This window comes from Pristiophorus japonicus, chromosome 5 (assembly GCF_044704955.1).
Source record: "Pristiophorus japonicus isolate sPriJap1 chromosome 5, sPriJap1.hap1, whole genome shotgun sequence".
Taxonomy (NCBI): domain Eukaryota; kingdom Metazoa; phylum Chordata; class Chondrichthyes; family Pristiophoridae; genus Pristiophorus; species Pristiophorus japonicus.
The window spans coordinates 242,132,257-242,152,362 of NC_091981.1; the positions used below are offsets into that span (position 1 = coordinate 242,132,257).

The 20,106-nt window shown below is 43.5% G+C and overlaps 2 protein-coding genes across 8 annotated transcripts in view; one reads left to right on the top strand and one right to left on the bottom strand.

Moving 5' to 3' along the window:
* Window positions 1-7,858, top strand: part of apbb1ip (amyloid beta (A4) precursor protein-binding, family B, member 1 interacting protein) — a 213,393-nt gene extending 205,535 nt beyond the window's left edge. For all 7 annotated transcript variants that reach the window (XM_070881446.1, XM_070881453.1, XM_070881451.1 and 4 more), the window contains one exon: window positions 2,767-7,858. In XM_070881446.1, coding sequence (XP_070737547.1) covers window positions 2,767-3,375 — 609 coding nt within the window. In that variant the 3' untranslated portion in view covers window positions 3,376-7,858. The remainder of the gene's footprint in view (window positions 1-2,766) is intronic.
* The window catches only part of LOC139264644 (protein adenylyltransferase SelO-like), a 150,932-nt gene continuing 138,238 nt past the window's right edge, over window positions 7,413-20,106 (bottom strand). The window contains exon 19 of the mRNA XM_070881456.1: window positions 7,413-7,547. Within this exon, the coding sequence (XP_070737557.1) occupies window positions 7,509-7,547 (39 nt within the window). The 3' untranslated portion in view covers window positions 7,413-7,508. The remainder of the gene's footprint in view (window positions 7,548-20,106) is intronic.

Here is a 20,106-nt window from a genome sequence, read left to right on the forward strand (position 1 = left end):
CCCCGCTACTAATGTCAGGCTAACCGGTCTATAATTACCCGTTGTCTCTTTCCCTCCTTTTTTAAAAAGTGGTGTTACAGTAGCTACCCTCCGGTCCATAGGAACTGATCCAGAGTCGATAGATTGTTGGAAAATGATCACCAATGCATCCACTATTTCGAGAGCCACTTCCTTAATTACTCTGGGATGCAGACTATCAGGCCCCGGGGATTTATCGGCCTTCAATCCCATCAATTTCCCTAACACAATTTCCCACCTAATAAGGATATCGTTCAGTTCCTCCTTCTCACGAGACCCTCTATCCCCTAGTACTTCCGGAAGGTTATTTGTGTCTTCCTTCGTGAAGTCAAAACCAAAGTACTTGTTGGACTGGTCTGCCATTTCTTTGTCCCCCATTATAAATTCACCTGAATCTGACTGCAAGGGACCTACGTTTGTCTTCACTAATTTTTTTCTTTTCACATATCTATAGAAGCTTTTGCAGTCAGTTTTTATGTTCCCGGCAAGCTTCCTATCATACTCTATTTTCCCCCTCCTAATTAAACCCTTTGCCCTCCTCTGCTGAATTCTAAATTTCTCCCTGTCCTCAGATTTGCTGTTTTTCTGGCCAATTTATATGCCTCTTCTTGGATTTAACACTATCTTTAATTTCCCTTGTTAGCCACGGTTGAGCCACCTTCCCCATTTTATTTTTATTCCAGACAGGGATGTACAATTGTTGAAGTTTATCCATGTGATCTTTAAATGTTTACCATTGCCTATCCATTGTCAACCCTTTAAGTATCACTTGCCAGTCTATTCTAGCCAATTCACATCTCATACCATCGAAGTTACCTTTCCTTAAATTCCGTAGCCTAGTCTCTGAATTAACTGTGTCACTCTCCATCTTAATAAAGAATTCTACCATATTATGGTCACTCTTCCCCAAAGGGTCTCGCACAACAAGATTGCTAATTAGTCCTTTCTCATTACATATCACCCTGTCTAGGATGGCCAGCCCTCTAGTTGGTTCCTCGACATATTGGTCAAGAAATCCATCCCTAATACACTCTAGGAAATCCTCCTCCACCGTATTGCTACCAGTTTGGTTAGCACAATCATCTATATTCTATATGTAGATTAGAGTCACCCATGATAACTGCTGTACCTTTATTGCACGCATCCCTAGTTTCTTGTTTGATGCTGTCCCCAACCTCACTACTACTGTTTGGTGGTCTGTACACAACTCCCACTAGCGTTTTCTGCCCTTTGGTATTCTGCAGCTCCACCCATACAGATTCCACATCATCCAAGCTAATGTCCTTCCTTATTATTGTGTTCATTTCCTCTTTAACCAGCAACGCTGCCCCACCTCCTTTTCCTTTCTGTCTATCCTTCCCGAATGTTGAATACCCCTGGATGTCGAGTTACCAGCCTTGGTCACCCTGGAGCCATGTCTCCGTGATGCCAATTATATCATATTCATTAATTGCTGCCTGTGCAGTTAATTCGTCCACCTTATTACGAATAGTCTTCGCATTGAGGCACAGAGCCTTCAGGTTTCGTTTTGTAACACACTTTGCCCTTTTAGAATTTTGCTGTAATGTGGCCCTTTTTGATTTTTGCCTTGGGTTTCTCTGCCCTCCACTTTTACTTTTCTTCTTTCTATCTTTTGCTTCTGCCCCCATTCTACTTCCCACTGTCTCTCTGCATAGGTTCCCATCCCCCTGCCATGTTTGTTTAACCCCTCCCCAACAGCACTAGCAAACACTCCCCCTAGGACACTGGTTCCGGTCCTGCCCAGGTGCAGACTGTCCGGTTTGTACTGGTCCCACCTCCCCCAGAACCGGTTCCAATGTCCCAGGAATTTGAATCCCTCCCTTCTGCACCACTCCTCAAGCCACGTATTCATCTGAGCTATCCTGCAATTCCTACTCTGACTAGCATGTGGCAGTGGTAGCAATCCTGAGATTACTACCTTTGAGGTCCTACTTTTTAATTTAACTCCTAGCTCCCTAAATTCAGCTTGTAGGACCTCATCCCATTTTTTACCTGTATTGTTGGTATCTATATGCACCATGACAACTGGCTGTTCACCCTCCCCCTCCAAAATGTCCTGCAGCCGCTCCGAGACATCCTTGACATGGGCAGGATAGGTCAATTTTCCCTTTCAGCTTGTGCTCCCAATACCAGCCATGCTGTTCTGATAGATCACAAGTGATGAAAATGAAGGGACTTAACAACCTCACAAAATTACCAAAAATTTTAAATGGCTCCTTTTTTGGAGATTATATACTCTCTGACCACAATATATTCTTCTCGTTCTCCTCAGATTTTGTCTTGCTGCTAGTCCCCCTCTGGTCCATGCATATCCTGTGCCTGGGATGGATGGGGCATGCATCCTGCCCCTCAGCAACCCTAAAGCTGCTCCCAGCTCTCTGTACAAGTGCTCCGGAACTCAGCAGAGCAGGGAATTGAAACAGAATCCATCACTTTGTTGTATTGCCATTAGACTCCCTCTTAATGAGTTGTTTAAAATACCACTGTATGATACAGTGCTCCCTGTAGGGTGCTACCATCTCTAATGCAGATAACAAACCTGGTCCCAGGATGCAATACACTGAGTTGTGGGAAATTGAGACATCTGGTTAACTAGGCCTCGAAAATATGACCAGTAGCTGATACGTTTAATAAGAATATTAGGAAAACAAGAAAGGTTCAATGTTTGCTACATGAATGTTCCCTTTGTCTATGACCTATATAATAACATTTATTTTCAATTCTAAGGAGAAGATGACTGATACTGATACCACCCTCCCACCACCACCACCTGCTCAACTTGAATATCAAGGACCCATGCATTTTGAAGAAGAGCTACCACCTCCCCCTCCAACCTTTGAACCTCCCCCTCCACCTTTTCAACCTCCTCCAACTCCAGCTGAGCCATTCAAGCGAACGGCCTTTCCAGGTCCTCCTCCACCACCTAACCGACATTTTCCATCTGCTACATCTTCTGCAGCACCACCTCCTACCTTAATCAAACGGAAAAATTCAAGCACAAGTAATCAACCAAAACCAAATGTTCACTTTGCGGATTTACCTCCACCTCCTCCGGATCCAGGCAATTTTCCAGAACCACCTCCTGATTTTCTGCCGCCTCCTCCTCCTTGTCTCAACAGCAATTCCGGAGGAGCACCACCGCCACCTCCTCCTCCACCACCTGCTTCCAACCCAACCATCAATGCCTTGAAAAGGCCCGTCATACCAAAGAGGAGTGAAAATAGCACACTGACCTCCCATTCTAGACCTGGAGGAGGTGGATCATCGGACAAGCCAGACCTTATGTCAGATCTCATGAAAGTCCTACAGAAAAAAAGAGCTGCACTAAATGAATAGTATAAGTGATTTGAATCAAAGATTTGTGTCCATACTTACTTTAAAGCTTATGTGACACTAAATCATTTACTAAAAATGATTGAATAAAGTAGGCTCATATTGGCAAGTCGCCTGATCATCACAAGGCAAGAAGCAGCATTTGATCAAAGTCCCTGAGGCATATACAACTGTGGAAACAAGCAATATATTAAAATGTTACGTTATCAAAGAAAATACCAATATGGTTATACAGCCAATATGTTCATTTTTCCACACCTGTACATATGTGATTTTTTTTGTTTTGTTTTACAACAGTAGCCATGTTAGAGAGTGAATTGAAATTCCTACTGATGGCAAATGTGATGTAGTATTGAGCCATACAGACCCGGAAGGTCCCAGTTTCAGTTCCTGTTCTGTGCTGATTTAGCTGAGCTCAGGTAGACCAATGTTGAAGCCACTCTATATGATCTCCAGCTTAGAGGGATATGAAACAGCCATGGTTTCCACTTCTGATTTCCTTCCTGCTGTAAAGTGGGTATGGGAAGAGATCAAATGAACACATGAGCATGACTCAGCTATGATGCTCCTTGTGGTCAAACAGCCCAAAAGCACTCCTCATCTCAGCTCAAACAAACGGACGGGAGGAGGGGTGGGGGGGAAAGGGGGGTTGGATTGCCCTTCAGAAAAAGGTCCACTAGCATCTTTAAGAGGCAGTAACGGGGCAGTAAGGCCTTTCTGACCGAGGGCAGGTGGTGGGGCATCCTAAAGTTCAGGTCTAGAGATAGTCAACATATAGCCCTGTCCTTGAAACTGAAAAGCCTAACCTTACGTTACCTGAATAAAATATATGTGGGTGTGGGCATGTATATGAGCTGTTTCTACAGAAGTATAAAGATAACAGAGTTTAAAAAATGCTAAACTGGATTAAATATTAGAGATAAATGAGTCGTAACAATTAACGTACATGATTATGCCTCCTTTTGAATAAATAAGGATTCTGCACAAGCTGTTTAAGAAATACTGTGTCTTAACAAAGCTGGAGATTCCTTGTTGACTACATGCATACTTAGCCATATGGACCAGGAATGTCTCAATTTTACTTGATGAGCACCCTGGTCAGTGCTGAGTTAACTGATCGTATCAATGACAGCAATGGAGACAACAATTGATCTCAGTATCCCTGGGCTGGGAGCGAGGGGGAAATCAGTCAACTTCTGTGGGGGGGTTTTATTCATGTGATGTGAACATCGCTGGCAAGGCCAGCATTTATTGCCCACCTAATTGCCCTGAGAAGATGGTGGTGAGCCATCTTCTTGAACTACTGCAGTCCATGTGGTGAAGGTGCTCCCACAGTGCTGACTTTGTTGTAGCGGTTTGATACAGAGGGCAGTTAAGAGCCAACCACATTGCTGTGGGTCTGGAGTCACACCAAGTAAGGACGGCAGATTTCCTTCCCTAAAGTACATTAGTAAACCAGATAGGGTTTTCTGACTATCTGGTAGTTTCATAGTCATCATTACAGATACTAGCTTTTTAATTCCAGATTTATTTAATTAACTGAATTTAAATCCTCCAGCTGCCATGGGTGGGATTTGAACTCGCATCACTGGATTATTAGTCCAGGCCTCTAGATTACTTGTCCAGTAACATAACCACTATGCCGTACCCCTGATGTGTGTTTTGCGAGGACAGGATCAGGCTGGGTTCTGATGCCCATCGGTTCAAAATCCTGCCAACACTGACTGTCCAGCCTCAGATATGAAGAATGATCTTTTAAGTAAGGTACGAGCTACCAGCACTCATGGATTATCTCGGCATGACTCTGCACATTAAGAGGATAAGGGGTGAAAATTGGTAATCTAAAGAGAAAGATCACTACACTATGGAAAAATCATTGTTTTTGCAGTCAAGTGAGTGTTGGCAGGTCTTTGGACTTATGGGCATCAGAACCCAGTGTGATCCTGGCCTCACAAAACACCTACACATCACTAGATAGACACGGAAGTTGACTGATTTCTCCCTCACTTCCAGTCCAGGGATACTGAGATCAATTGTAGTATCATGAGACTGGGCATTTCTGGTCTTTGCTCCCTTCCTGAGTCACCTCAGTGACAAGTTACAAGTGCAACCTGTGTGTGTCCAAGACCAATTTAATTCATGTTAATTGTAGCTGATCATTTGGATCATTCTGGTGGTTGGTCTCAAATTGCCAAACAAGAAAAGAAACACCATAGGATGGGTACCTGTGCTTTTTGAGAGTCATGCAGCTCTGGATCAATTACATGCTAATGTAAAACACCGGGTCTAATTAAAATCAATGGAACTCTTTCAACGAGTTTGCAGGCTGCCCCGTAACCTACAAAGAAACAGTAGAAACATAAAATGGTAGGTTTCCACGAGATCAAAATATGCTAAAGATCAATAGGGTAAATTCACCGATTCAGAAGAGTGGTGCTTCAAGGGAATATACCTTAGGGATAGGACCACAACAGTGTAGCGCAAATTCTCCTTCGAGTCCAACTCCCCACTTGGAGCACAATGCACGGGATCAGTGAATTTATCCTAATATTTCCTAAAAGGTAAGATTTTTTGTTTCATTGAGAGGGATAGGGAACTACTTTATACAGACATTATTCATCGAGCCCTTCTCCTTCGAAGCTTTATTTCGAAAGCTAACAAAATCAAAATTGCACCTTTATTTAAAAGGTTGTTGTGCCACATCATTGAGTTTCAAGAGGCTCAGCTATATATAAAAATAGACTGTTCTGAAAATGCCACCATATTGGCTGCTGCCACGTTATTGCTTTGCAGCTGTCTTATATCTATTACAGGTTATGGTTTTTCAAAGATTGTCTAGTGCCTTTTTAACTGCTCAGTGTAAGAGGTTTATGTGCTCCCCAGTGACAAAAATGATCAAGGCAGTGGGTAGCTGACCCATAAGACCAGAAATATCCCAAATCTGTGTTATCTGATCTCAACTGGGACAGCAGTAGGGGTTCTACAATTGGACTCACCATCCCTAGCTTAGGGAGCCAAAAAATGGCTATGGACCCCACTTCTGAAAGTGCATCAATGTGAACACTGAGTGAATACAGCTTACCCCAACAGTGGAATAGACGATGGGCATTCACCTTATAGAAAAAGAATAGAAACTTGGTTAAATTAACAGCGGTCGATCATTGCCATGGAACTGTATGTCAACAAGGAGTCAACACCTTCAGGAGTAGAGAGGAGGAGGGAAAAACTGGTGTAAAAGGAGTCAAGAAAGCGATTTGCATGTTGATTGTGACATGAATTACAGAAACACACATAGTTCTTTTAGATATGAAATTGTAATGTTGATGTAGAACTGCAAATTTAAAAACAAATACTGTGTTGGCTGAACAACCCCACCCTCTCAACAATCTATATTGAGGTTGTTCCATTGGCAAACTTGTTGACTAGTTTTGGTTCCAATGCCTAATTCAGACTACAATATTGGCTGATCAAAGAATTTGACAACAAAGTTTGAAAATGGCTGATGAACTAGTCATTCTGTGTTGTCAACAGCAATTACGGCTTGTGTTTAATTTGGGTTATATATAAATAATAGAACCAGTTACAGATGTCCACCGTGACTCAGTGAGTAAAAGCGCCTTGCATTGTAGTATCGAATCATACACATCAGGAAGGTGCCAAGTTCAATCTCTAGTCTGTGAAGAATTAACAGATCTCAGCTAGGTCAGCAAGGATGAGGCCCCTAAAAGAGGCCTAAATGTACCTAGGCTGGTCAAGCTGACACATATAAGGAGTACTTTTCCAACTTTGCACTCCCAGCAAGGACCCTTGCTGGCATGCAGTGGAAATGTGGGCATTCACTGCACTTGATTTTCAAACCATTATTTGAAAACTTACCCAAAAAAGCCAACAAGTTACTTTTCTATGTATATAGTCAGAAGTTATTTCAATGCTTTCATCTGCTTTCTTTTAGAGGATTAAAGAAGAAAGTTTGCTTTAAGCTATCTTATACTTATACTAATCCAGAATTTGCAGAACAATTGCGTGTGAAATAATCATTGCTGCAAAACCTAAACAACATAACTAATCATAGAGATAGTTATATAAGGTAGTAAGTGTTCATGTCCATTATCCATTCATTTCATGAGTCTGTCCATTCATTTTTCTCTTTTTCTCCTCCGGATAAACGTGAGAATCTGTAAACAGGCAGTAGGACCCTGATTAGATGACAGTGTTTCTTGGTGTACACATCAATATCCTATCTAAATAAAGAGGTTAAACAGCAAAGGTAACTAATAAAGAACTCAGTTCATTTAAAGTCATAAATAAACTGTATTGATGGACTTAATGCAGAGGAAAAGGCTAAATGATAATCTTACTGTTTTATAATGTAATAGAGAATTAAACAACAATGTGACTAACTAATAAAACTAAAGACTAGAATTAATAGATTATAGATATGAACACTTCCTACTGCTACTGCTTGTATGAATAAAGAAACAATTGTTGTCCCTTGTTTCTGACTCATTACAGACTTTTTGATTTCTGTGAGAGAGAAAAAAATGTATACATTGAGATAAAACAAGGATCACAAAGCTTCCAGTGCACACACGCAAGGGAACGGTAACACATGTTAAGGGAATGGTAGCATAGTGATTATGTTACTGGGCTAGTAATCCAGAGCCTGGACTAATGATCCAGAGACATGAGTTCAAACCCACGGCAGCTGTGGAATTTAAATTCAGTTAATTAAATAAATCTGGAATAAAAAGTTAGTATCAGTAATGGTAACCATGAAACTAACAGATTGTCGTAAAAACTCATCTGGTTCATTAATGTCTTTTAGGGAAGGAAATCTGCCATCCTCACCTTTAAGTGACTACAGACCCACAGCAATGTGGTTGCCCCTTAACTGCCCTCTGAAATGGCCTAGCAAACCACTCAGTTGTACCAAAATGCTACTGAAAACAATAATAAAAATAAAACCGGACAGACGACCTGGCATCGACCTCAGCACCGGCTTCAGATACAACAAAGACACACAAACCCAGTCGACCCTGCAAAGTCCTCCTCAATAACATCTAGGGACTTGTGCCAACATTGGGACAATGTTGGCACAAGTCTGACAGAGTCATACTCACAGAATCATACCTTTCAGCCAATGTTCCAGACTCCTCCATTACCATCCTACCAGGGCGGGGAAGTGGAGCTGAGTCCACGATCAGATCAGCCATGATCTTATTGAAGCAGAGAAGGCTCGAGGGGCCATATGGCCTACTCCTGCTTCTATTTCTTATGTTCTTATCCCTGGGTATGTCCTGTCCCACAGGCAGGATAGAACCACCAAAGGAGGCAGCACAGTGGTATACAGTCAGGAGGGAGTAGCCCTGGGAGTACTCAACATTGACTCCAGGCCCCATGAAGGCTTGGGCAAGAAAACCTGCCAATTACTGCCTTCCCTCAGCTGATGGATCAGTACTCCTCAATTGACATCTACTACATATAAATGTTTATGTTAAGGTATGAATAGAGTATGTTGAGTGATTAGCGTCTTTTAATAGTCTCTGACAATCTTTCTGATTTATAAACTCGTGACTGAGTCACACTCTTGTATAAGAGGAGCATTCCAGTTCCTGACTGAGTACTACTTTCATGCATAATTAGGCAGCCAATGAGCATCCCAATTGGAATCCACAAAAAGCCAGTGCTTTTTTGTACATTAATGACTGACAGGGGGAGAAATTGCCCTGCAATTAGGGTTGGTAACCTGCTCAGGGCAGTACTTCCTGCGCCCAGCAATGATGTCCCACCCCAGCTGCGGAATTGGCCTTACCGCTCCTCAGAGGAAGTGGAACGCAATCTCACGCACTCCACTTACGTTTGGGGCTGGTCCAGTGGCACTATTGGGGCACGTTCGGCAGTGCTATGCGAATGCTGCGCGTAGCACTGATACATTTCAATGCCCCTCCCCTTCGCTTAAAGAGGAGGGCTGCTGCGCACTCTGCACAGCCTCCACTCAGCCACCAGGGCAATGTGGTACCGAGGCTGCAGCCCGGCATCCAAAATGGAGTGCCGGGCTGCATTATGGTGGCCACACAAAGGGGCAAGAAGGTGGGCTGACGGGTGAGTTGGCAAAACTGCCAAGATGGTGGTGCAGGGTGCTCGCAACCTCCCCTTTAACTTCTGCCCTGCGAGCAGATGTCGGCCCACTTTGCGACCCGTGAGGCTGGCACTGACACCCACACACACCAGCCTCGCGGGGCAATATCCTCCATGGGGCGGAAAGGGGTCGACACACACAGCAATGACATCATCACCGGTTGCGTGGCGGCCTGAGATGCTACCCGGAGAGCACCTCTGCAAATCCCGGGCGATCTCGCTGGTGCGATAGTGCCCCCCCCACCATTCTCCCCCCCCCCCCCCCCCGCCGCCCCCCCCCCCCCCCCCAGGTAAACAGTGTTTCGCACCCAGTCAGTGCCCCTTGGAGGCTCTAATGGACATAGATACATAGAAAATAGGTGCAGGAGTAGGCCATTCGGCCCTTCGAGCCTGCACCACTATTCAATAAGATCATGGCTGATCATTCACCTCAGTACCCCTTTCCTGCTTTCTCTCCATACCCTTTGATCCCTTTGAACCATAAGGGCCATATCCAACTCCCTCTTGAATGTATCTAACAAACTGGCATCAACAACTCTCTGTGGTAGAGAATTCCATAGGTTAACAACTCTCTAGTGAAGAAGTTTCTCCTCATCTCAGTCCTAAATGGCTTACCACTTATCCTTAGACTGTGACCCCTGGTTCTGGACTTCCCCAACATTGGGAACATTCTTCCTGCATCTAACCTGTCCAGTCCCGTCAGAATTTTATATGTTTCTATGAGATCCCCCCTCATTCTTCTAAACTCCAGTGAATACAGGCCCAGTCGATGCAGTCTCTCCTCATAGATCAGTCCTGCCATCCCGGGAATCAGTCTGGTGAACCTTTGCTGCACTCCCTCAATAGCAACAAAATCCTTCCTCAGATTAGGAGACCAAAACTGTACACAATATTCCAGGTGAGGCCTCACCAAGGCCCTGTACAACTGCAGTAAGACCTCCCTGCTCCTATACTCAAATCCCCTAGCTATGAAGGCCAACATGTCATTTGCCTTCTTCACCGCCTGCTGTACCTGCATGCCAACTTTCATTGACTGATGTACCATGACACCCAGGTCTCGTTGCACCTCCTTTTCCTAATCTGTCACCATTCAGATAATATTCTGCCTTCCTGTTTTTGCCACCAAAGTGGATAACCTCACATTTATCCACATTATACTGCATCTGCCATGCATTTGCCCACTCACCTAACCTGTCCAAGTCACCCTGCAGCCTCTTAGCATCCTCCTCACAGCTCACACCGCCACCCAGCTTAATCTGCAAACTTGGAGATATTACACTCAATTCCTTCATCTGATTCATTGATGTACATTGTAAATAGCTGTGGTCCCAGCACTGAGCCCTGCGGCACCCCACTAGTCACTGCCTGCCATTCTGAAAAGGACCCGTTTATCCCGACTCTCTGCTTCCTGTCTGCCAACCAGTTCTCTATCCACGTCAATACATTACCCCCAATACCATGTGCTTTAATTTTGCACACCAATCTCTTGTGAGGGACCTTGACAAAAGCCTTTTGAAAGTCCAAATACACCACATCCACTGGTGCTCCCTTGTCCACTCTACTAGTTACATCCTCAAAAAATTCCAGAAGATTTGTCAAGCATGATTTCACTTTCATAAATCCATGCTGACTTGGACCAATCCTGTCACTGCTTTCCAAATGCACTGCTATAAAATCTTTAATAATTGATTCCAACATTTTCCCCACTACCGATGTCAGGCTAACCGGTCTATAATTAACTGTTTTCTCTCTCCCTCCCTTTTTAAAAAGTGGTGTTCCATTAGCTACCCTCCAGTCCATGGGAACTGATCCAGAGTCGATAGACTGTTGGAAAATGACCACCAATGCATCCACTATTTCTAGGGCCACTTCCTCAAGTACTCTGGGATGCAGACTATCAGGCCCTGGGGATTTATCGGCCTTCAATCCCATCAATTTTCCTAACATAATTTCCTGACTAATAAGGATTTCCTTCAGTTCCTCCTTCTCGCTAGACCCTCGGTCCCCTAGTATTTCCAGAAGGTTATTTGTGTCTTCCTTCGTGAAGACAGAACCAAAGTATTTGTTCAATTTGTCTGCCATTTCTTTGCTCCCCATTATAAATTCACCTGATTCTGACTGCAAAGGACCTACATTTGTGTTCACTAATCTTTTTCTCTTCACATCGCAAAAAGGGGCAATTTCGACACCACTGTATCTCTTATCTCAATGGAATCCTTTACATCCTAAATTAACTGCAGTTAGTAATCAATATAGAGAGTGACAATTCCAATACACCTGTTCAGCTGCATGTATACAATAAGCAATATAGCCAAAATGTTCAGATGTCATAATTTGTAAATTAAAAGTCTAGCAGGTTTATAGGCTTAACAACTCTGAATATGAGTTATAAGCCGCTAAATTCGATAGCCCCCGACAAAGGGCACAGAGATAACTTGGCGCGATTAACCCACACCATTTGATTCTGACGCCAACTCTGTGCTGCCTGCTCATTTAAATGATTTTAACGTCCCGGCAGCACTAACTGCACTGTTCATTGGCTGGGCGCATCAGTAGGTACCAATATCGTGAGGGAATAGCACTAGTTAAAGCTGCTTAAAGCTAGCCTGCACCTCTTAAAGAGGAGATGCATTGTGGCTGCAGCAGGAGCTGGGAGTCGGAGTTGATGAGATTCTAACCTGGGATAGAGTGAGGAATGGCACAACAGGGGAGAGGTTGGGCTCTAAGTTTCAGAGATACTGTACTGCAGATTTTGTTGGAAGAGGTAGAAAGGCAGTGAGGTGGCCTGTATCCGCAGGAGGGAGGAGGCCCTCCACACTCACGGTCAGAAAGCAGTGGGAACAGATAGCCGTAGAGGTCAATGCCAGGAGTCATGCCCCAAGGACATGGATACACTGCTGCAAGAAGTTCAATGACCTCAGAAAAGTGGACATGGTCAGTGAATACATGTTCAAATGCTATATCCTACCAACTGCACCTGTCGCTTCAGACAGTGCTCAAATCACCACACTCCTATCACTCACCTACCAACAATCTCTATCTATCAGCCTCATTCCTAACATTAATATGCTTCACCTCGCCCTCACACACTGCTGCAAGCCTCACACCCACATCTCACAGGTGCATACACTACCAGCTATTCTACCATGAAAGCCACATCACCAAAACACTTTGCACCACACTCACTGACACACTTCCCTCTGTCTTGCAGGACAAGGTGGCGCATAACTGGAGGCAGCAGAAGCTAACCAGAAGGGATCAGGTGCACCTGCATGTCCTAATCTCCCTGGACAAGATGGTGCCGTCCGTTATTGGGATGGACATTGCTGAGCTCGTGGCCAGCAACGGGGATGAATCGATCGAAGATGATGGTATCATCCTACCTAATCCTCCTTCTCACATTCACTTCCTTCTCTTCCCACAATCTCTTCTAACTTACAAGCTGCAGGTGTTGTGAGCAACAGCTGCTGTCTGAAGCAATGGGGCAGAGGTTATGATCTGAATTGTTGAACCCAATGTTGAATCCGGAAGGCTGTAAAGTGCCACAAAACTAGTCAAGTCCCCAGATTGAATTAATCATCATTGCGAGTTTCCACTAATTGCAGCCGTTTGTGGGCCTTCAAGGAGGTTGTTAAAATTAAGATGGTTCTTTTGGGTGCAAGGACACTAATAGGCATGTTTTGAAAGCTTTTGAATATATATTTTTTATATTTACTAAAAAACTGATTAATGTACACCAATATAACTAGTAAATGGTTCTGTGTAGTTTTTTAAAGTCATTTTCAATTATTTAATATCAGGTTACTCACTGGTGGGCTTCAAACACTCTGATTAAAAAAATGCTCATTTTTTGCGATAAATCAATTTTCAGCTGTATTAATCAAACTGCACCGTTACCACTTTTAAATATATCAGAATATTTTTTAAAGCAAAATTTTTTTTTAAATTACGCTCTAAAACACTGCCCAATTGTGCTGGTTCATGGCAGATTTTATATTCAGCAATAGTTAAACTATGGTTTAAGTTTACTAAAACATAGCCTCTTCGCGTCAACTTTTCGGTTAACATTTTGCATGTGATGAATATCATTTACATAGTTGGCTAATTTGCAGGCTAAAATATGAAAATGACAATAATGGCATTGATAACTGGACTGGGAGACTTAAGTATCTACCTGAGGCATGATGAAAGTGAGGGAAGCTGAAATTGGAGTGCATAAGTTTCACATAAGCTAAATAGAGGTTGGCGCCACTAAACTGTCAAATGCATGTTAACACCCAATAGTTCCAAAATAAGGTTCCTATAGCCATATATTTTGTGCTAGGACTGGAGGGAAGATCCTGGGGTGGATAAGGAAAAGCTGCATTCTCATAGGCAGAAGGTTATTACTGGTAATGGTTCTGCATGGAGACCAGTTACTAGTGGAGTCCACAGGGATCAGTGTTGAAACCATTTTGCTCTTCACAATTTTACTAATAATCTGGATGAAGGTACTGGGAGAACTGTCTGCAAGTTTGCAGATGATACAAAGATTTGTACAAGTGTAGAACCTTGGATGAGAAAGAACAACAATCCAGATGTGATAGGGGGAGTGGGACCATGTCTGCCAGATGTCATTTAAAATAGGTAAATTTGGCAATATGCACATGGGTAAGGCTAACACCAACCATGTGTATACCATGCAGAGTTCCAAACTAAGGTCTGTTGAACGGGAAAGTGGCCTAGATGTTATATGTATGAATCTGTAAAGGTTCACAACCAGTGCCATGAGCCTATAGCAAAAGTAAATGGAGTATTGGATTTATTGCTAAGATTGATCCAATTTGGAGGGAAAAAAGCACTGTATTGTCCTTGTACAAGATCTTGGTTAGGAATCATCGAGAATACTGCATTCATTTGAATCCCCTCACATAGTGGGTGATTATAAAGTCACTGTAAAAGGTCAGAAGAGGGCTACTAGATCAATAATTGGCTTAAAAGCCCTTAGCTACCATGATAAACTTAGCGAGCTGGATCTTTTTTACTCTAGAAAAACATAGACTTCAAGGAGATTTGAGTGAGATCTTTAAAATAATGAAGGGACTAGAATATGCCCATGTGGATAATCTATTTGAATTAGATACATTAGGGAGGATGAGAGGACATGTGTATAAGCTACATAAGCACAGAACTAGGTTAGATGTCAGGAGGTTTTACAGAACATTATTGACCTTTGGAACAAGTTGCCAGTTTATGTAGTGAGTGTGGATTTGCTGCAAGCCTTCAAAAGGGAGCTGCGCGAATATCACAGCGTACAAAAAGGTATATGGGGTATTGGGTGATGTACCGGATAGTCACTGTGGTCTCCAAGAACTTGTGTTTTGTCACTCGGGGATGGAGAGGAATCCACCCCCCCCCCCCAAAACATTTCCCTGAATTAGCCTAGGGATTTTTATTATCATGTTTTTGCCTCTCCCAGGAGAATACATAGCTGTTGGTGGGTGGGGGGCATTGGAGATCATGATGCTCAGTGCACCATGACTATACGGGACAGTCTCAATGGACCAGCCTGTCATTTTTGTACACAAGAACACTTGTAGTAATCCAGGTCATAAGGATTAGAGGAGTGGACCAGGACATACAGCTGGATAAGATGGGCTCAGATGGGGTGTGACAAAACCTTGGAGAAATATTAAAATGAGGACCTTATTAAGTCAATGTGCTGGGCTACAGGTAGCCAGGGGAGATGGGCAAGGGCAGGGATGATGGGTGTGTATGAATTTTCACAATTGAGAACTTGGGCAAGAGCATTCTGGATTGACTGGAGTTTGTGATTTGTGAAAATTAAAAAGGGGAAGGAGTGCGCTGAGAAGACTATTAAGAAATTAATTCTCAAGGTGATTCGATATGGATTTTGGCAGTGGAAGGAAAGGGATAGGGAATTAAGCTGGTGTTATTCCTGAAGTGAAAATAATGCACATTTGGTGAACTGAACCTAATTCTGTCATTCATACACGTACACTTTCCAGGACAGTCACTGGAAAGCCATCAGATGCAGCAAAGCCAACTCATTCTCCAGTCCAAAGCTCTGGGGTAAATTGTAGTACCCTACCTGCTGCACTAGAAGACATCAGCTAAGTCAGTACAGATCAGAACTATACAATGCTATAGTACAACTGACCTTCTGCCCATCAAGTCTGAACAGGTGTTTTTTGCCACATGAAGCATCTAATCTAATCCCACTCTACTACTCACTCTCCATTTCCCTCTTTTTCAAGCACCTGCCTAATTCCATATTAAAATTATTTATGAATTCCACATTCTAACCATCCTCTGTCTAAATAAATATTTTCTAATCTTCCCTTTATATCTTTATTCTGGATAACCTGCTCAAAATTGAAATTGCAATCTGACGTTGTGGTCAGAGTTGTTTTGACTATGGCTGGAGCACTGAGACCAACTGTAATACATTCAGGAAGGATAGAATAAAAGGAAAAGGAGGTGGGGTAGCATTGCTGGTTAAGAGGAGATTAAGGCAATAGTTAGGAAGGACATTAGCTTGGATGATGTGGAATCTATATGGGTAGAGCTGCAGAACACCAAAGGGCAAAAAACGTTAGTGGGAGTTGTGTACAGACCTCCAAACAGTAGTAGTGATGTTGGGGAGGGCATCAAACATGAAATTAGGGGTGCGTGCAATAAAGGTGCAGCAGTTATAATATGTGACTTTAATATGCACATAGATTGGGCTAACCAAACTGGAAGCAATACGGTGGAGGAGGATTTCCTGGAGTGCATAAAGGATGGTTTTTTAGACCAATATGTCGAGGAACCAACTAGGGGGGAGGCCATCTTAGACTGGGTGTTATGTAATGAGAGAGGATTAATTAGCAATCTCGTTGTGCGAGGCTCCTTGGGGAAGAGTGACCATAATATGGTGGAATTCTGCATTGGGATGGAGAATGAAACAGTTAATTCAGAGACCATGGTCCAGAACTTAAAGAAGGCTAACTTTGAAGGTATGAGGCGTGAATTGGCTGGGATGAATTGGCGAATGATACTTAAGGGGTTGACTGTGGATGGGCAATGGCAGACATTTAGACCGCATGGATGAACTACAACAATTGTACATTCCTGTCTGGCATAAAAATAAAAAAGGGAAGGTGGCTCAACCGTGGCTATCAAGGGAAATCAGGGATAGTATTAAAGCCAAGGAAGTGGCATACAAATTGGCCAGAAACAGCAGCGAACCTGGGGACTGGGAGAAATTTAGAACTCAGCAGAGGAGGACAAAGGGTTTGATTAGGGCAGGGAAAATGGAGTATGAGAAGAAGCTTGCAGGGAACATTAAGACGGATTGCAAAAGTTTCTATAGATATGTAAAGAGAAAAAGGTTAGTAAAGACAAACGTAGGTCCCCTGCAGTCAGAATCAGGGGAAGTCATAACGGGGAACAAAGAAATGGCGGACCAATTGAACAAGTACTTTGGTTCGGTATTCACGAAGGAGGACACGAACAACCTTCCAGTTATAAAAGGGGTCGGGGGGTCTAGTAAGGAGGAGGAACTGAGGGAAATCCTTATTAGCCGGGAAATTGTGTTGGGGAAATTGATGGGATTGAAGGCCGATAAATCCCCAGGGCCTGATGGACTGCATCCCAGAGTACTTAAGGAGGTGGCCTTGGAAATAGTGGATGCGTTGACAGTCATTTTCCAACATTCCATTGACTCTGGATCAGTTCCTATGGAGTGGAGGGTAGCCAATGTAACCCCACTTTTTAAAAAAGGAGGGAGAGAGAAAACAGGGAATTATAGACCGGTCAGCCTGACATCAGTAGTGGGTAAAATGATGGAATCAATTATTAAGGATGTCATAGCAGTGCATTTGGAAAGAGGTGAAATGATAGGTCCAAGTCAGCATGGATTTGTGAAAGGGAAATCATGCTTGACAAATCTTCTGGAATTTTTTGAGGATGTTTCCAGTAGAGTGGATAAGGGAGAACCAGTTGATGTGGTATATTTGGACTTTCAGAAGGCGTTCGACAAGGTCCCACACAAGAGATTGATGTGCAAAGTTAGAGCACATGGGATTGGGGGTAGTGTACTGACATGGATTGAGAACTGGTTGTCAGACAGGAAGCAAAGAGTAGGAGTAAATGGGTACTTTTCAGAATGGCAGGCAGTGACTAGTGGGGTACCGCAAGGTTCTGTGCTGGGGCCCCAGCTGTTTACACTGTACATTAATGATTTAGATGAGGGGATTAAATGTAGTATCTCCAAATTTGCGGATGACACTAAGTTGGGTGGCAGTGTGAGCTGCGAGGAGGATGCTGTGAGGCTGCAGAGCGACTTGGATAGGTTAGGTGAGTGGGCAAATGCATGGCAGATGAAGTATAATGTGGATAAATGTGAGGTTATCCACTTTGGTGGTAAAAACAGAGAGACAGACTATTATCTGAATGGTGACAGATTAGGAAAAGGGGAGGTGCAAAGAGACCAGGGTGTCATGGTACATCAGTCATTGAAGGTTTGCATGCAGGTGCAAATGGCGGTTAAGAAAGCAAATGGCATGTTGGCCTTCATAGCAAGGAGATTTGAGTACAGGGGCAGGGAGGTGTTGCTACAGTTGTACAGGGCATTGGTGAGGCCACACCTGGAGTATTGTGTACAGTTTTGGTCTCCTAACCTGAGGAAGGACATTCTTGCTATTGAGGGAGTGCAGCGAAGGTTCACCAGACTGATTCCCGGGATGGCGGGACTGACCTATCAAGAAAGACTGGATCAACTGGGCTTGTATTCACTGGAGTTCAGAAGAATGAGAGGGGACCTCATAGAAACATTTAAAATTCTGACGGGGTTAGACAGGTTAGATGCAGGAAGAATGTTCCCAATGTTGGGGAAGTCCAGAACCAGAGGTCACAGTCTAAGGATAAGGGGTAAGCCATTTAGGACCGAGATGCGGAGGAACTTCTTCACCCAGAGAGTGGTGAACCTGTGGAATTCTCTACCACAGAAAGTTTTTGAGGCCAATTCACTAAATATATTCAAAAAGGAGTTAGATGAGGTCCTTACTACTAGGGGGATCAAGGGGTATGGCGAGAAAGCAGGAATGGGGTACTGAAGTTGCATGTTCAGCCATGAACTCATTGAATGGCGGTGCAGGCTCGAAGGGCCGAACGGCCTACTCCTGCACCTATTTTCTATGTTTCTATGTTTCTATGTCTAATACTTCAGTGATGTCCAGCTCAGATTAGTTAACTCAGCACAGACCAGGGATGAAACTTTGGACCCTCCGGGTCTGCAGCACATAGTACCACACCACATAGGGCATTTACGCACCGAGCTATAATGTAGAACCTGCTGCCCACTTTCTAACTGATAGAATACCTACATCCAAAACTTTGTAGGTCCTTGTATAGAATGGAGCGAAAGTAATGCTCGAAACAGAAAAAATTATGTTCTCCTGGTGAAATCACACTTCTTTCTGCCAAGGAAACATTGTTTTTGCTAACTTTTTCTTTGTTAATTTTGATAGCCTAAATCTTTGTTGGTTTTCAGAAAAATGTTTCTTTATCACTTCAGAATACCCTTAAGGCCCGAATTTGGTGGAGGTTGCGCCCGCAGCCGCCGAGGATCCACTGGAAATGTATGTTTTCTGGGTGATTCCTCCAGAACCGCCCATCTACCATCTAGGTTCCGCTCGGCGCGAGATTGGTTGTGGAGGAATCCGCCGGCGTGACATCATGCCGCCCGTCCATGCCGGATGCTGCAAATTGGCCATTTTGGTGAGGGATGCTGGCCTCAGACCGACCTGCCGTCCACCAGAAGGACCGCTCGTAAAAAGCAGGTCTGAGCTGGCCATGAGTCGGGCGGCAGGGAGAAGGGCTCCGAGTGCTGCAGCGCTGCACATCGCAAACATGGTGCAGGTGCTGGACCATCATAAGTGGGACTGCTGGAAAAAAGTTAGGTGGATGTTACTTTACTTTATTGCCGATGGTCATGTTTAATTTGGGATGTGATGAAAGTGACTGAAATGTGTCTAGGCTGATGGAAACTTTTTTCTTTGACCTTGCTGAAAGATCTTCATTGAGAAACCCAATGGCGAAGGAAAAATAATGATGAATAAGCAGAAAGTCACATTTTGTCCATCCAAGCTGATTAATTAATTCTGTGACACAGTCCTTCAAGAAGTTCTCAGGGAAGCACTACATGTAACATAGAGGGTGAGAGGGTTAGGGTTAGAAATATCTATTGTAAGCCTGAGACAGTTGCAGACTCTGATAACATTTGTATGGGAGGAAAAGAGAATAAAGTTAAAGCTATTCGACTTTAGGGGCAGTGCAATTACAGACCAAACTGAGGAAGGACTACAGTCAATAGACCAAGAACCGTGGCTTACCGTTCAGGTTTCAACGACTAGACTGTCACTATCATCTTGTTAATGTGCCTTTCTTTGTACTACAAGGAAACTACCTGTACCCAGCGCGTCTTGTTGTAGTGACGGACATGTTGATTCTGAGAGATGTAATTAATCTGACACATCGAATAACCCTCACAGCACATAAAGCATGTTGCGATGGCCTGATGACCGTACCCATTATACAATGCAGTCATATGTG